Source organism: Melanerpes formicivorus, unplaced genomic scaffold (genome assembly GCF_026170545.1).
Source record: "Melanerpes formicivorus ecotype bairdi unplaced genomic scaffold, bMelFor1.0.p_v2 SCAF_88, whole genome shotgun sequence".
Classification (NCBI taxonomy): domain Eukaryota; kingdom Metazoa; phylum Chordata; class Aves; order Piciformes; family Picidae; genus Melanerpes; species Melanerpes formicivorus.
In genome coordinates this window covers 175,893-190,709 of record NW_027142440.1, presented here as the reverse complement: position 1 = coordinate 190,709, position 14,817 = coordinate 175,893, and the positions used below count along the sequence as shown (strand labels likewise).

General features: G+C 50.1%; 1 protein-coding gene across 2 annotated transcripts in view; it reads right to left on the bottom strand.

The window, feature by feature from the left end:
• The window catches only part of UBE2G1 (ubiquitin conjugating enzyme E2 G1), a 31,396-nt gene extending 22,204 nt beyond the window's left edge, over positions 1-9,192 (bottom strand). The window contains exon 1 of one of the 2 annotated variants that reach the window (XM_068165424.1): positions 8,912-9,192. In XM_068165424.1, coding sequence (XP_068021525.1) covers positions 8,912-8,957 — 46 coding nt within the window. In that variant the 5' untranslated portion in view covers positions 8,958-9,192. The remainder of the gene's footprint in view (positions 1-8,911) is intronic. The other variant, XM_068165423.1, reaches the window with a different exon arrangement.
• Between the last annotated feature and the right edge of the window lie 5,625 nt (positions 9,193-14,817).

The window sequence follows — 14,817 nt, the reverse complement described above, 5'->3', positions numbered from 1 at the left end:
CTTAAAAACAAAGGGGTCCAGGAGAGCTGGACCTACTTCAGTGAAGAATTGTTGAAGGCTCAGGGACAGGCTGTGCCAATGTGCCGGAAGATGAGCCGCCGGGGCAGACGGCCAGCCTGGATGGGCAATGAACTTTTAATGGAACTGAGGGAAAAAAAGAGGGTGTATCACCTTTGGAAGAGAGGGGAGGCAACCCACAGAATGTTTAAGGATGTTGCTAGGTCTTGTAGGAAGAGAATTAGGGAGGCAAAAGCACACTTGGAGCTTAGACTGGCCTCTGCTGTGAAGGACAACAAAAAGTCCTTCTATAAATACATTAATAGTAAGAGGAAGGGAAAGGACAACCTCCACTCCTTGATTGACATGGAGGGAAATGTTGTATGAAGGGATGAGGAAAAGGCAGAGATACTTAACACCTTCTTTGCCTCAATTTTTACTAGAAGGACAGAACGTCTTCCTGACAGCTGGCCTGCAGAGCTGGCAGGAGCCAGGGAGCTGCAGTTTCCCTATGTTCCATGAGGAGGTGGTTGGAACTCTCCTTAGCAGCTTGGATCCCCACAAGTCCATGGGACCAGGTGGGATCCATCCTAGGGTGCTGAGAGAGCTGGCAGAGGAGCTGGCCAAGCCACTATCCATCATTTTCCTCCAGTCCTGGCTCACTGAAGAGGTCCCAGAGGACTGGAAGCTGGCCAAGGTGGTGCTACAGGCTGGGGTCAGAGTGGCTGGAGAGCAGCCAGGCACAGAGGGACCTGAGGGTACTGGTCGATGGCAGGCTGAACATGAGCCTGCAGTGTGCCCAGGCAGCCAAGAGGGCCAATGGCATCCTGGCCTGCATCAGGAACAGTGTGGCCAGCAGGAGCAGGGAGGTCATTCTGCCCCTCTACACTGCACTGGTTAGGCCACACCTCGAGTACTGTGTCCAGTTCTGGGTCCCTCAGTTTAGGAAGGAGGTTGACTTGCTGGAGCATGTCCAGAGAAGAGCAACAAAGTTGGTGAGGGGCTTGGAACACAGCCCTGTGAGGAGAGGCTGAGGGAGCTGGGGTTGCTTAGCCTGGAGAGGAGGAGACTCAGGGGTGACCTTATCACTCTCTACAACTACCTGAAGGGAGGTTGTAGACAGGCAGAGGTTGGTCTCTTCTCCCAGGCAGCCAGTACCAGAACAAGAGGACACAGTCTCAGGCTGCGCCAGGGGAGGTTCAGGTTGGATGTTAGGAAGAAGTTCTATACAGAGAGAGTGATTGCCCATTGGAATGGGCTGCCCAGGGAGGTGGTGGAGTTGCCGTCATTGGAGGTGTTCAGGAGGAGACTTGATGGGGTGCTTGGTGCCATGGGTTAGCTGTTTGGGTGGGTTGGATTGGTTGATGGGTTGGATGCGATGATCTCGAAGGTCTCTTCCATCCTGGTTTGGTTTATTCTAAATAAAGGTTTTTATTAAAGAGTTAGGGTTAAATAAATAAATAAAGCCTTATCTGTGAAGTATTAGGCAGGTACATGGAACTGCCTGTATTTGAGAGACACTCTCAGCAGCATTCAGCAGAGACCTTGCTGAAACCCCAATTATCTCATTCCAAAGCAGATGTCAGGAAGAGGTCAGATGAATTACAGTCTACAAGTAATTATTTCTCCCACCTACAAAGCTTCAGCTGTCTGCTGGATACAGCTGCTAGGATTTACCCTAGTTGCTAGTCTTATCAGTTGAGTTAAACATGGACAGCAGAAGTTAACCAACTTCGACAGCTGTCTGCAAATTACCAAAGCCACAAAGTCCATCCAAGCATCTTCTGAGCAGTTATACACACGTCAGTCAGGAAGCAGCACTGTTAAAGCTAAGAGCTCTGGGATGAGTGGGTTCTCCACTGTGGAAGAGATTCTACGAAATACACTAGAAAGCTGGGATCACAAGGCTATGCCATAACGAGATGTCAACATCTGAAGAGTTCAGCAGAAGCCTTCCTCATGACATGCAATGTTTCTGTGCTAGTCAAGGACATTCTCCAGCTTTTCTCTCACTTATAATATGAATAGCAGGCTTGCAGATCCTAATTTGAGCTGATATTCAGCAGAGTTTTAAGACATTTCTCAAAGTGACTCCTGACAGCAGCATCTTTTAGATCAGCACCAAGTACAAGCCAGCTAAAAATCCCAAACCTTCCAGTTTCACCTCCTTGGTACTGGGATAACTGCATGCACACTGACTTCCCTTGACTAACACTTCCCCTATAGAAAAACTGTACAGGAAAGCCTTCAGCAAGGGTTTCTATCATTCTAGACTCCTAGCAGCACTGCTAACATTCACACCCAGGAGATCAGTTATTTTTGTGAAAGCCTATTTCAATCGGATTGCTATACTTAGTGTTCTTGCAAGGGCTGGATATCTGATCTCCCTTCTAGTTGATATGCCTTGGACATGAGAGCAGGAAGGAGAAGCAGATATGAACACTTACACTTGCAGAGTGGCCTAAAGCTCAGATCCACTAGATTCTGAAGGCAAAAGCTCTTGCCAAGACCAGACTAAGGACAGATACCCACACACCACTGAAAACTACAGCGCACAGCTGGTGCAGCATGGGGATAGCACAAGCCTGCATGCAAAGTGTCACCCAGATTCTGTTCCCATATGCTGGGACAAAAAGACACTGAGCTTCAGGGATCACGTGCCCCCCTCCTCACCCAAGCCACCTGCTCTTCTTTCCCCAGGCACCTAACTTTGCACACTTATCTCAGCATGTGGTTAGTTCATGCTTTCCGAACGGCAGCCACCTTCCAGTGCAGCTCCACTCTGTTAGAACCCAGGCACTGTGCTACAAGCAAAACGCTGTGTTTTAGATCAAGAGGGAGAGCACATTAAACACCAGAGGAAGCAAAGTCAGCACAGTATCTCTTTGATGCCTACAAGTTTTACCTACAAGGTTCACTTGTTTTTAGACTGCTTAGAAAAGGGCATTGGGAGAACTAAAAAACTATTTTGACAGAATTACTTGGTCCCTTTTGTGGTTTGTACAAGTTGGATGTACGTGCTCTGTTCCTAGCCTTCCTTGCAGTAAAAAAGTAATGAAGATACTGAAGAGTCAAGGCAGAATCCATTGGAATTCTGATAGGGGCTTTTATTTTAAGAGTGTTCACTCCTCTTCATTTATCTCAGAGCAGTTTCACTTAAACTAAAAAGACATTGCCAACCAATCAACAAACCCTTACAATTTCCAGTTCTTCAGCAGTTAACTCCAATACCACAGATGGAATCACTATCAGCCACAGAGCAAGGGGCTTGTGAGATTTGTGTGATTTAAAGTCTCCATCCATAAAACAGGAATTATTGTAATTAAAGCATTTTCTCAATAGGGTTATTTTTTCCTCCCTACTTCTCAAGATCTCAGCAGCATTTTCCCATTCACATGCAACAGGCAGAAATCATTCCACTGTTAGATGTTCATCCTTTGGTGTAACTTACAATGCCTTGCTTTGGGGGAAGCAGAAAAGGAAAAGAACAAGTTCTGGTGAGATACTAACCTTTCAGGGAAAGAACCTAAGCTGAGCTAGCTAGAGCCAACTGGCTGACTATAGCTGCCCCATCAAGGAGTAAGCTCATCAAGTAGGTTGCTACTGCTTCATCCTGTTCAGGTAACTGGTTGAGTCAAGCCACTCCATTGTGAGGTTTAGCTAAGCCTCACTGCCAGCACCCCCGAACTTTTGCTCATGTGACTGTTGTCATAAATACACTTTTCTTTGAAGAGGCAGAGTTCACCTTGCTTCTGCAAGAGGAACATTTGGAAAACTAACAGAAGCAGTTAGTGAAGTTTGCTATGAATCACACCCATCATGTCATTTGCAGTGCAGAAATCAAGGCTGCTTGTACTGCCCAGACTCTAGTCACCCTAAGAGAACATGTTTCAGCAATGATACCATTGTAAAGTCAGCATGAGCAAGGTAGCATCCTCACAAGAAACAGGATTATCTCACCTGCCATAATACACTGCAAGAGCATTAAGGTGAGTGGCACACATGCTGGACCTAAGCACTCCCAAAGTCACCACAGCAGTGAAGACTGATAGTTACCTAGAAATAGGAGTCTTTAAAAAATTATGCAGGAGAGAGAGGGGGTTAGAGCGTTTTAGCTGATACTGAAATTAAGTTTGACATGTCCAGGACCCTGGAGTCTTAAATATTCAGGAAAATACAGAGTATCATTGACCATACAAAGAGACCTCTCTCCAAGGAAGAAAACAGGCAGACTAGTAGCAACTCAATACTTCAGATCAGTGCTGCTCAAATGATCATCTCTGACAAACCTACTGTAAGCCACTAAGCAGCCAGCACTCAGCTGTAAACAAAAGCGTCTCATACCAGCAGCCACTCGAGAGCTACCATCCCAGCTTCTATCTATGAAGTGATCTTAATTCCCTAATTCTCTCAGAATTCACTACTATTTTAAAAGCAAATCCTGTGTAATTGCCAGAAATTCAATTAGCTCAACATTACACTGCAAGCTTTCACTCAAGGAAGTAAAAACTCTTGAAGTGTCACAGCTAGTATTTCACAGAGTTTTCTAATTTGTTAATTGAGACCTTCTTCCTTTAAAATAGGAGCTGAATACACTTTGAATTGAAATAATGCCACGTTTCTGATGTTGGGATAGAGTATTAGTGTGGATTTTTCTGTATCCTAAGTTGGGAAATATGCACAAGGCAACTGCAGCCAGGAAGGGCAGGGGCATTCCCCCCTTCCCAGGGCTCCATGGCTATTATGCTAAAGAGGACTCGCACTTCTGGTTTCACTGCACTACCCTTTTAATGTGCCCTGCCTACATGATTTTCCTGGTTGAACTAGACAAGTCTGCCTACTCTTAACAACTGTGTCAGCAAGGATTTGCTAGAAAGATGAAATAAAAGCATTCAGAGAAATGCTTCAGCCTGCAGACCCTTGGGTTTGACAGCTGTGGAAACTGGAAGGGAAGCCTTACACTCTCAGTTGTCTGCTGTCTCTTTTGAAAGAGCAGTAAGTTTGGGGCTGTAGAGAGAACAAATCTTATCCTCCCCTCTCATCTCCCTGGGGATGAACCCAGAGCTATACCAATCCACATGCTTGGTGTAGAAGTTTTTTGAAATTCAGAGGCATTTAATGTTTTGATTTTCTTCTGCACCATACCCACAAGGAGCAATGGCCAGGTCATGGCTCCTAGGTCACCTTATAGCCAATCCCACACAGTGCCTTTCTCCTTAAAACAAAGTACTGTTGGAAGAACAGAGCTATTTACTGAACTTTGAGACATTTCCAGAAGCTTCTACAATTAAATTGATTTGAGAAGGAACAGCTATTTAACTTCACATATCCATAGAGACAAACCTTCCCTCAGCTCTAACTGGCACTGCTAGCCAGAGATCCCCACTCACCACTTCCTTTAAACAAACAAGCAAAAAAACCCCATCCAAATCGTGGGCTCTATTTTGTGGCTGCCATTGCATATCCCTTCTCTTAAGAGTATTGGCAGCATCCAGAACATGCCACTTAGGCTGACAAGTATGCTGCATATATGGTGCTGTGCTGCATTACCTGCTCAAGTTACAGAGTGAACCACCTCGCTCCAGAAAAAATAGAAATGTCTTCATATACAGAGCAACCCCAGGTTATGTTGGCAAATCCTGTTCCCTGCTTTTGTAAGAGCCTGGCCTTTCAGTCTCTCTGACAACCAGGAAGTGCTAGCTGACCTGCACTTTAACAAAGCCTTCAAAAATTAAAACATCTTTTTTCCCCACGATGCCTTTATTAAGAGTCAATGTATGTGGAGACAAAATAGGGAATCACTTAGAGAACTACTTTATAACTTTCAATTCTCCTCCTGTCATTTCCCCTCCCACCTTGGGTCTCACCCAGTAAGGAGTTTTTATATTCCTCAACTGCTGCTCCACCATTACATGGGTTTCAAATTCTTCCTTCAGCCTCCCTCCACTTTTGGATGTCTTGCTCCCAGCCTAACAGCTTCAGTTCAGATCTCTTGTGCTTGAATAATGCTAATGTGATAAGGGATCTAGAGCAATTTAAGCTAGTTTAGGTCATGTAACTCCTATCAACTACCTGTCTGCTGTCCTCCAAATCCCAAACACTAGACACAACCCAGTGACTCACCACACCTGATACAACACAAAGCTGCGTGTAGCAGGAGGAGTGAAGTATCAGCCCCACCAAGGGAATGAATACTACAATGTTGAGCAGTGTAGGTGTAAACAAAGGGGCATATTGGAGCAGTTGAGACTTAGAAGACAGCAGTAGGAAAGGAAGATCAGACACCATGAAGCTCAGTCTCTGCACCGCAACTTCAAGTACCCTGCCATCAAACAAAGCAGCGTGAGTCTAGTTCAACTCGGTTCAGATGTTGCTTAGGTTATCACACATGGAAAAACCTATTTTCTTTCTCAGCTCAGTTACTCCAGATGGGACTTTTGAAGAGTTCAAGACTCTTCTTCAGTACTCACCACCCACTCACAACTACTTTTCTATCTGAGTTTGGTAGTTTGAAAGGATACCATGGGCACTAATATTACTGAAAACACTAAAACCCCACAGAAGAGTTGGATGTTACATGCAAATACTTACAGTAGTTGAGTAATTACAGCTGAATCAGTGTCAGTAATAGGGGCAACTGGAAAAGCTTCCCAGTTTTTAACCATTACACATGAAGCCTTCAGAAAAATAAACAGAAATCAGCCTCCAAATCTAAGTCTACAAGTCTGCTTACACATCCAACCACCCTGTGCTGACAGAGGGTCTTAAGACCTCACAAGACAAAGAAAAAAACAACCCTACACAACAAAAGTCAACAGCTGATACTTATTATCAAGAGATTTCAGCTAAATGTCAAAACTTTCTTTCTTGGAGCCCAATTAGTCAAATCAAAGAGAAATTCCAGCCAGCCAAAGAACTCTATTGGGTTACTAAATCTTAGGGGTTTTTTAGCCACTCAGAGAGCAGCCACTCTACACTACTGCCTCCCTGCAGGGATCATTAATAGAGAAGAGCAGCTTTGCATCAAATCCAGTCTGGAGCTCCTGCAGTAAGCTTACGCATACTGCCATCCCATGCAGACTCCTCACAAAGTCACTAGCAGCCTCAGCACTAACAGCCTGCTTGTGTTCAGGAGTATGTTTGAAGTTTTGTTTTAATGTCACCTCAATTGGGTAAGAGAATCCTGTGCTACTAGGTAACCATGTTGATGTCTCTCAAACTTACCAACTAAAACTAGAAGATCGCGCTGGAAGCACATCTTCTAGCTTGCTAGACCCGGTTACGCAACTTCACCTCCTTCCTGTGAACAATGCTGGTTTCCACCCTCACGCTTTCCAAGACACAACTGAGGTCTCAGGCCAAAACCCTCCTCCGGGAACTCACGTAGCACTTTGTGACCCTGTCCCTTTGTATGGCCACTCAGCAGACTTCAGCCAGCGCTCTATTTGTCCGAGTTTAGATACACTTAACACACATTTCCTTATCTGGGTATGAGGCAATTTTTACATAAGGGCCGAAAAAGGCAAGCAGATCCGCCGCAGGTGCCGAGCAGACCTGTGCGTTTCCTCGGGGGGATTACATTCTGCCGGCCGCACAGACCCAGACGGCAGAGGACGCGGGGGTACCGTGGGGGACGCGGAGGCGGCCGGCTCCTCGCCGCCTGTAGGTCGTTTCTCTTTAAATCTGGCAGCCAGCGGCACATGGAGCTGCATTGTGCGCCCCGCCGCCCGGGCGGCCCTGCGCATGCGCCCGCCCGGGCCCGGCCGAGCCGAGCCAGGTCCCCTCGGCAGCAGCGGCCCGGGCAGGGCCAGCGCGCCCAGCCGCCCGCCCGGGGACAAAGGGAGAGGGCGGGGGAAAGAGACAACGAGCGGCGACGCGGAGCTAAGCTGCCAGCCCGCTGCCCTCCGCCGCGGGCCTGGCGCTCCGGCCCTTCCCGTCTCCGATCCCAGCCTCCCAACTCCTCCTTCCCCGCACCCGTCCCGCCCTCTCGCCCCCGGCGGACCCCCTCGCCCCTCCCTGCGGCTCCCCCCCGCAAAGCCGGCCCGATCCACCCGGATTCCCGTGTTGCCCGGTCCTCTCCCCCCAGTCGGTGCCAGCAGCCCCCGGCCCTTCTCCTGACAACAAAGGGGAAAGCAGCCTTCCCCTCCCGATCCGCCCGCCCCGGCACGGAGCACGGGAGGTGATGGTGGGCGCCGGAGAGGGGAAGCGGGACAGGGGCACCTCAGGTCTCCACGGGAGGAGTGCGCAGGACGGCGCCTCACCCCGCGCCTGAAGTGCCGTTTGCAGGAGGGGGAAACGCTCCCTCCTCCGCTTCGTTACGGGGATTGACAAATATCCCCCCGCACCCCGGGGGCTTCCCCGCACACATCCCCCACGCTGCGGGAAAGAAAGCTCCATCTCCCTTCCTCCCGCTGCTCTGGAAAGGCAGGGCCGCGGGAGATCGGGGAGGCTGCCAGGCGGGGCTGGGGTGAAGAGGAGGGTGGCAGGGGACAAGCGAGCAGGCCGTTGCCAACCCCCACTCCCCTGCCGGGACAGGAGCAGTGAAGTAAACGCTCCCCACCCCGAGCCACGACGGCCCTCCGCACCCCTCCCCCCGGCTCCCCTGGCAGCGATCGCCAGGCAGGCTCCCCCTCCCCCCCCTCGGCCTAGTTCCTTCAGCTCCCGGCTGGGCAGGAGAGCGGCGGGGGGGGTTGGGTATCATAATCTCCCCTTCCCCCTTCCCTTCCCCCCCCCCCCGCCGGCCGCCCGCCCACCCCCTCCTTCGAGCCGGCAACCCTTCCCCCACCACAGGCCCCAACCCCTCAGAGGCCAGCCGGCCTCCACTCCCCTCCCTGCCGCTCTGCCACCCCACCCCCTCACTCCCTCCCGCAACCGATCGCCTTCTTTCCTCCCCTCGGGCCCCCAGCCCGGTTACCTGCTAGTTGTCTCCGCAGTAGCAAGGCGGACTGGAGCTCCGTCATTCTCCCCGTCTCTGCCTGGGGAGGGAGTCCCGGCAGCGGCGCGGACGGCGCGGCTCCTGGTGTTGCGAGAGCCCGAGGCGGCGGCGAGTGGCCCTCAGCCCGCCCGCACCGCGGCCCACGGGGGTCTGGCTCCGCGCCGACCGCCGCCACAGCACGCGGGGTCCCTGGCAGGGGCGCACGGCCGTGGCTCCGTGCCGCCCTCCTCCTCACCACCACCTCCTCCTCCTCCCCCCCGCCCGCCAGGAATTTCACTGCACTTGGGGCCGCGGCGCGCACGCGCACTACGGACCGCCCGCCGGTCCTTCCGCGGCGCCATCTTGAGAAGGGGATGCAGGGCACGGAGGCGGAGTGAGCCGACCTTCCGCCGCCATCTTGAGAAGGTCTCCGTCGGGTCCCGTCCCGTCCCGTCCCGTCCCGTATCCCTCCCCCCCGCTCCCTCCTGTTAAAGCCCTAGGCAGCAGCGGGGAAGTCGTTGGCGAGGAGCAGGCGTACCGCGGTAGCCCTCCACAGCAGGGTAAGTGTGTTGCTGGCTGCCGCCTTGGCTGCCGCTGCCTGACACCTCTGAAGGCAGTGAGACTTCTCCTGAAGCTGCTCGCTGTGACATATTCCCTCCCTTCCAGAATCACAGAGTCATAGAACTGTTTGGTTTGGAAATGGCAACTGAGATCATCCAGTCCAACCATCCACCCAACACCACCACGGCCATCAAACCACATCCCCAGAAATTAGGAAGCTCCTTGCTCCAGTGCAGAAAGAAATGATCCAAAGGGATTCGATCAGTTTGCCAAAGCGTGTGGCTCCCTCACCAGCCCAGCTCCTTGGGGTTTCTCTGCCGAAAGAGAGTGACTGTGAACACCTAACTTGGCTTGCCGCAAAGGAAAGGGAGTGAGTTTGTAAGAGAGATGCTTTTCGTTGGCAATGCTCAGATCATTTACCATGCTGCAAACTGGAAGGCCTCCTATAGTCTGAGAGTTTCATTACTGTGCTAGAACAATTAATCAGAACACCATTCCCATTTATTGCAGAGGATAGATAGAATAAACCAGGTTGGAAGAGACCTTCGAGATCATCGTGTCCAGCCCACCAACCAATCCAACCCACCCAAACAGCTAACCCATGGCACCAAGCACCCCAGCAAGTCTCCTCCTGAACACCTCCAGTGATGGCGACTCCACCACCTCCCCAGGCAGCCCATTCCAAAGGGCAATCACTCTCTGTGTGTAGAACTTCTTCCTAACATCCAACCTGAACCTCCCCTGGTGCAGCCTGAGACTGTGTCCTCTTGTTCTGGTGCTGGCTGCCTGGGAGAAGAGACCAACATCCGCCTGTCTACAACCTCCCTTCAGGTAGTTGTAGAGAGTGATAAGGTCACCCCTGAGTCTCTTCTTCTCCAGGCTAAGCAACCCCAGCTCCCTCAGCCTCTCCTCACAGGGCTGTGTTCCTAACCCCTCACCAACTTTGTTGCCCTTCTCTGGACTCGTTCCAGCAAGTCAACCTCCTTCCTAATCTGAGGGACCCAGAACTGGACACAGGACTCGAGGTGTGGCCTAACCAGTGCAGTGTACAGGGGCAGAATGACCTCCCTGCTCCTGCTGGCCACACTGTTCCTGATGCAGGCCAGGATGCCATTGGCCCTCTTGACTGCCTGGACACACTGCAGGCTCATGTTCAGCCTACCATCAACCAGCACCCCCAGGTCCCTCTCTGCCTGGCTGCTCTCAGCCACTCTGAACCCAGCCTGCAGCACTGCCTGGGGTTGTTGTGGCCAAAGTGCAGCACCTGGCATTTGGATGTGTTCAATCTCCTGCCCTTGGCCTCTGCCCATCTGTCCAGCCTGTCCAGGTCCCTCTGCAGAGCCTCTCTACCCTCCAGCAGATCAACTCCTGCCCCCAGCTTGGTGTCATCAGCAAATTTACTGATGATCAACTCAATGCCCTCATCCAGATCATCAATGAAGATGTTAAAGAGCACAGGGCCCAGCACTGATCCCTGGGGGACTCCACTGGTGCCTGGCTGCCAGCTGCCTGTGGCACCATTCACCACCACTCTCTGGGCTCAGCCATCCAGCCAGTTCCTAACCCATCGCAGTGTGCTCCTGTCCAAGCCATGGGCTGACAGCTTGGCCAGCAGTTTGCTGTGGGGGACAGTGTCAAAGGCCTTGCTGAGGTCCAGGTAGACCACATCCACAGGCCTCCCAACATCCACCAGGCAGTCACCTGATCATAGAAGGAGATCAGGTTGGTCAGGCAGGACCTGCCCTTCCTAAATCCATGCTGGCTGGGCCTGAGCCCTTGGCCATCCTGTAAGTGCTGTGTGATTGCACTCAGGATGACCTGTTCCATGATCTTGCCTGGCACTGAGGTCAGGCTGACAGGCCTGTAATTCCCTGGCTCATCCAACCAGCCCTTCTTATGGATGGGCACTACATTGGCAGCTTCCAGTCCTCTGGGACCTCTCCAGTGAGCCAGGACTGCTGGAAAATGCTGGAGAGTGGCTTGGCCAGCTCCTCTGCCAGCGCTCTCAGCACCCTAGGATGGATCCCATTTGGTCCCATGGACTTGTGGGGATCCAAGCTGCAGTTCTGATTAAATCTGTGTCCTCTTCAAGGATTAAAGTAGGATGATACAAGACATCATACAGTGTGTGATGCCATTACTGAAATTCATCTCATAAATGGTGTTCTTTGCCAAAGAAAGTCTGTGAAGAACGTGAAAGTCTTTCTCCTTTGTAGGCTGAGTCTCATTCTTAAATGCATTTTCTATTTGTATTTTGTATTGCTTCAGTCAGGGTCGTTCAATCTTAACCACCAATGTGTTCATTTAAACATGAAAGGCCATCCTCTGCAAGTGAGTTTTGTAAACTTGTTGTACTAAGAGAGAGTCAGCCAGGTTGGAATCCAGGCGTGTTGATGGGAAGTGACACTGCTGTGGATGGCAATGTGCTTTCAGGAATAAAAGGTAGGCTTTGTTCACAACGTCAGATAAGCCAGCACTGAATTCACTTACTCAACTTTCTGTACCTGATGTTAATTCAGGCATGAGTACACATCTCTGACAGCTCTATTAATAGAGGACCTAACTGCAGCACTGAAGACTGAAAGGTTATATGAAATAATTCTATTTCTATTAGATTCTATTCATCAAAAACATCCTGAATTGTTCACTATTAGGTCACTTGCTGGCAGTCATCTCACTTAAGAAGGGAAGCTTTCTATGGTCTCCTATGGCTTGTGTATGATTTTCCTTGTAAGGAACATAGGAGGCTCTGGGATAGGAAGGAAAGGACGTGGTTTAAAATGGGACTGATGACCTGGATTGGTTTATTCTGGCAGCAGATTCAACCCAAGTTTATAAAAGCGATGTGTATTTCGTTACAGGAAGCACTGGCAACTCAGACTTTGCTCTGATAAACCACCTTGTGTGCAGCTGCAATATATACAACATGGCAAGTATGTGACCAACACATAAAGCAGGTTAGTGTTTCCTTACAGCAATGAAGACACTGTGGAATCCCATCACGAGAGTGAGGCTGTCGTGCCACAGAAGTGGGAACTCTGTTGGCTCACAGTTCCTGGTGCCTGTCCTTAAATACAACAGGACATCTGAAGAGAGATAAAAGCCTTTCCCCTGCCTGGCGGAAGCAACCTTCCATACTGTCACTATCTAGTTTCTGTACTCCCTGTGCACAAACACCTTATCCTACTGTCTGCTGGTGCATGCAGGCCATTTTAGAGGGATAAAGAGCAGGTCCAGAGGAGGCCACAAGGATGATCAGAGGGCTGGAGCACATCCCCTGTGAAGACAGGCTGTGAAAGTTGGGGTTATTCAGCCTGGAGAAGAGAAGGCCCCAGGGAGACCTCAGAGCAGCCTTCCAGTACCTGAAGGGGCTCCAGGAGAGCTGGGGAGGAGCTTTTAACAAAAGGATGGAGTGAGAGGATGAGGGGTGATGGCTTCAAATGGAAGAAGCTTGATTTAGATATTAGGAAGAAATTATTACTCATGAGGGTGATGAGGCACTGGAACAGGCTGCCCAGGGAAGCTGTGGAAGCTGCAACCCTGGTGTGACCGTTTGAGGCTGTGCCTTTAAGAAAGGGAATATGGTGGACGGATGTTGGTAAACGAAAGAAGAATCTAAACTAATTTCATTGGTGAAGTGGGAGGAAGCACCTTCTGAACTGGGAGTGCAGGAAAAGTATACTGGGCATTCCAGCACTTTATCTTCAGTCTTGCTTCCGCCTCTCCACAGTGCAGCAGCTCTGTCTGTGCTGGGCTTTCTGCCAAGGCTTCGGCCTTGAGAACTGATAAAGGCCGGTATATTAACTCCTTTCCAATTAACACAAACTGCTTCTAACTTTTTTTTTCCTCTCTTTTCTTTCTCTTTCTATCCCACTCTGGGGAAAGGGGGAAAGAGGGGAGAGCGGAGGTGGGAAACCCCCCTCAGCAGAGGGGGTTACTCTCATTTCTGTGTTACTCTGTTGTATATCTTTGTATGTATTGTAAATATTGTAAATTTGTATATATATTCCCCCGCATACCCTACATTGCTTTGTAAATATAAAGCTCCACTGCTTTGCTAATTCAGCTTGTGAGGTTTTTTTTTCCCTTTCCCTTCAATTTTCTTTCCCTTTACCTTACAAGGGGGAAGGGAGGAGGCTTCTTGGCCTTACCCTTCCAACCCTACGACACCTGGGAGTGTTCAAATCCACATTGAATGGGGCCTTGAGCTACCTGGTCTAGTAGGAGGTGACCCTGCCCATGGCAGCAAGGTTGGAACTGGATGATCTTTAGGGTCCCTTCCAACTCAAACCATTTTATGATTATAAGAAAAGATGGCAGAGCCTTTCCTTACATTTGTTTTAACGTCTCTGGCACACATCCCCTGTGCAAACATCTCTTCCATCTCTGCTTTGGGTGGAAGGGCAACAAGGATTCAGATTTCTCTTTCCTGAGACTATTTCTTGTATAATGGCTTTTCAGGCCTTACAGCCATTTACTGCATTAATCTCCTGCCTTGGCAAGGGGATATTATCATACTCAGTCCTCTTGTGGTTAGAATAGGAAATCTTGGAAGTTTTTCTGTTGCCTTAAAAAGGATCAAGGTTCAGCATCTCACTTTGCTTGAATATGATATCTTCTCTTTGACTTTCTCCCTCAGTTCCTCCTTCATGACACGAACCACAGACTACACTAGGAGATAGTTTCTATCTAGCAGAAAGTTAGAAAGTCATCCATATGCATTTACAGTGCTGGCAACACTGCCCTCACTCCAAGAAGGTCATTGAGGTGTTGGAGTGTGTCCAGAGAAGGGCAACAAAGCTGGGGAAGGGTCTGGAGAACAGGGCTGGGGAGGAGGGGCTGAGGGAGCTGGAGGTGTTCAGTGTGGGGGAGGCTGAGGTGAGACGTTCTGGATCTCTATAACTCCCTGGAAGGAGGCTGGAGACAGGTGGGGGTTAGTCACTTCTCCCTAGTAACAAGTGACAGGGACAAAGGGAAATGGTCCTGGTTTAGGCTGTACATTAGAAGAAACTTCTTCACTGAAAGGGTCCTCAAAGCCTGGCACAGGCTGCCCAGGAAGGTGGTTGGATCCCCATCCCTGGAGGTGTTTCAAAGAGGCAGAGGTGTGGTGCTGAGGGCCACGGTTTAGCAGCAGCCTTGGCAGAGTTAGAGAATGTTTGGACTAGATGAGCTTCAAGGGCTTTTGCAGCCAACACAATTCTATGACTCCATGATCTGCTCTCCTGCTTCAGCTTCTTGGCAAAACTGAAAAGCTGGTGGTGAGATAGACACAGCTCCCTACAACTTGTTTCTGCAGTGGTCATCTGTTTTTACAGGCTGGAGTTGGTGAGGAGGTATTTGAAATG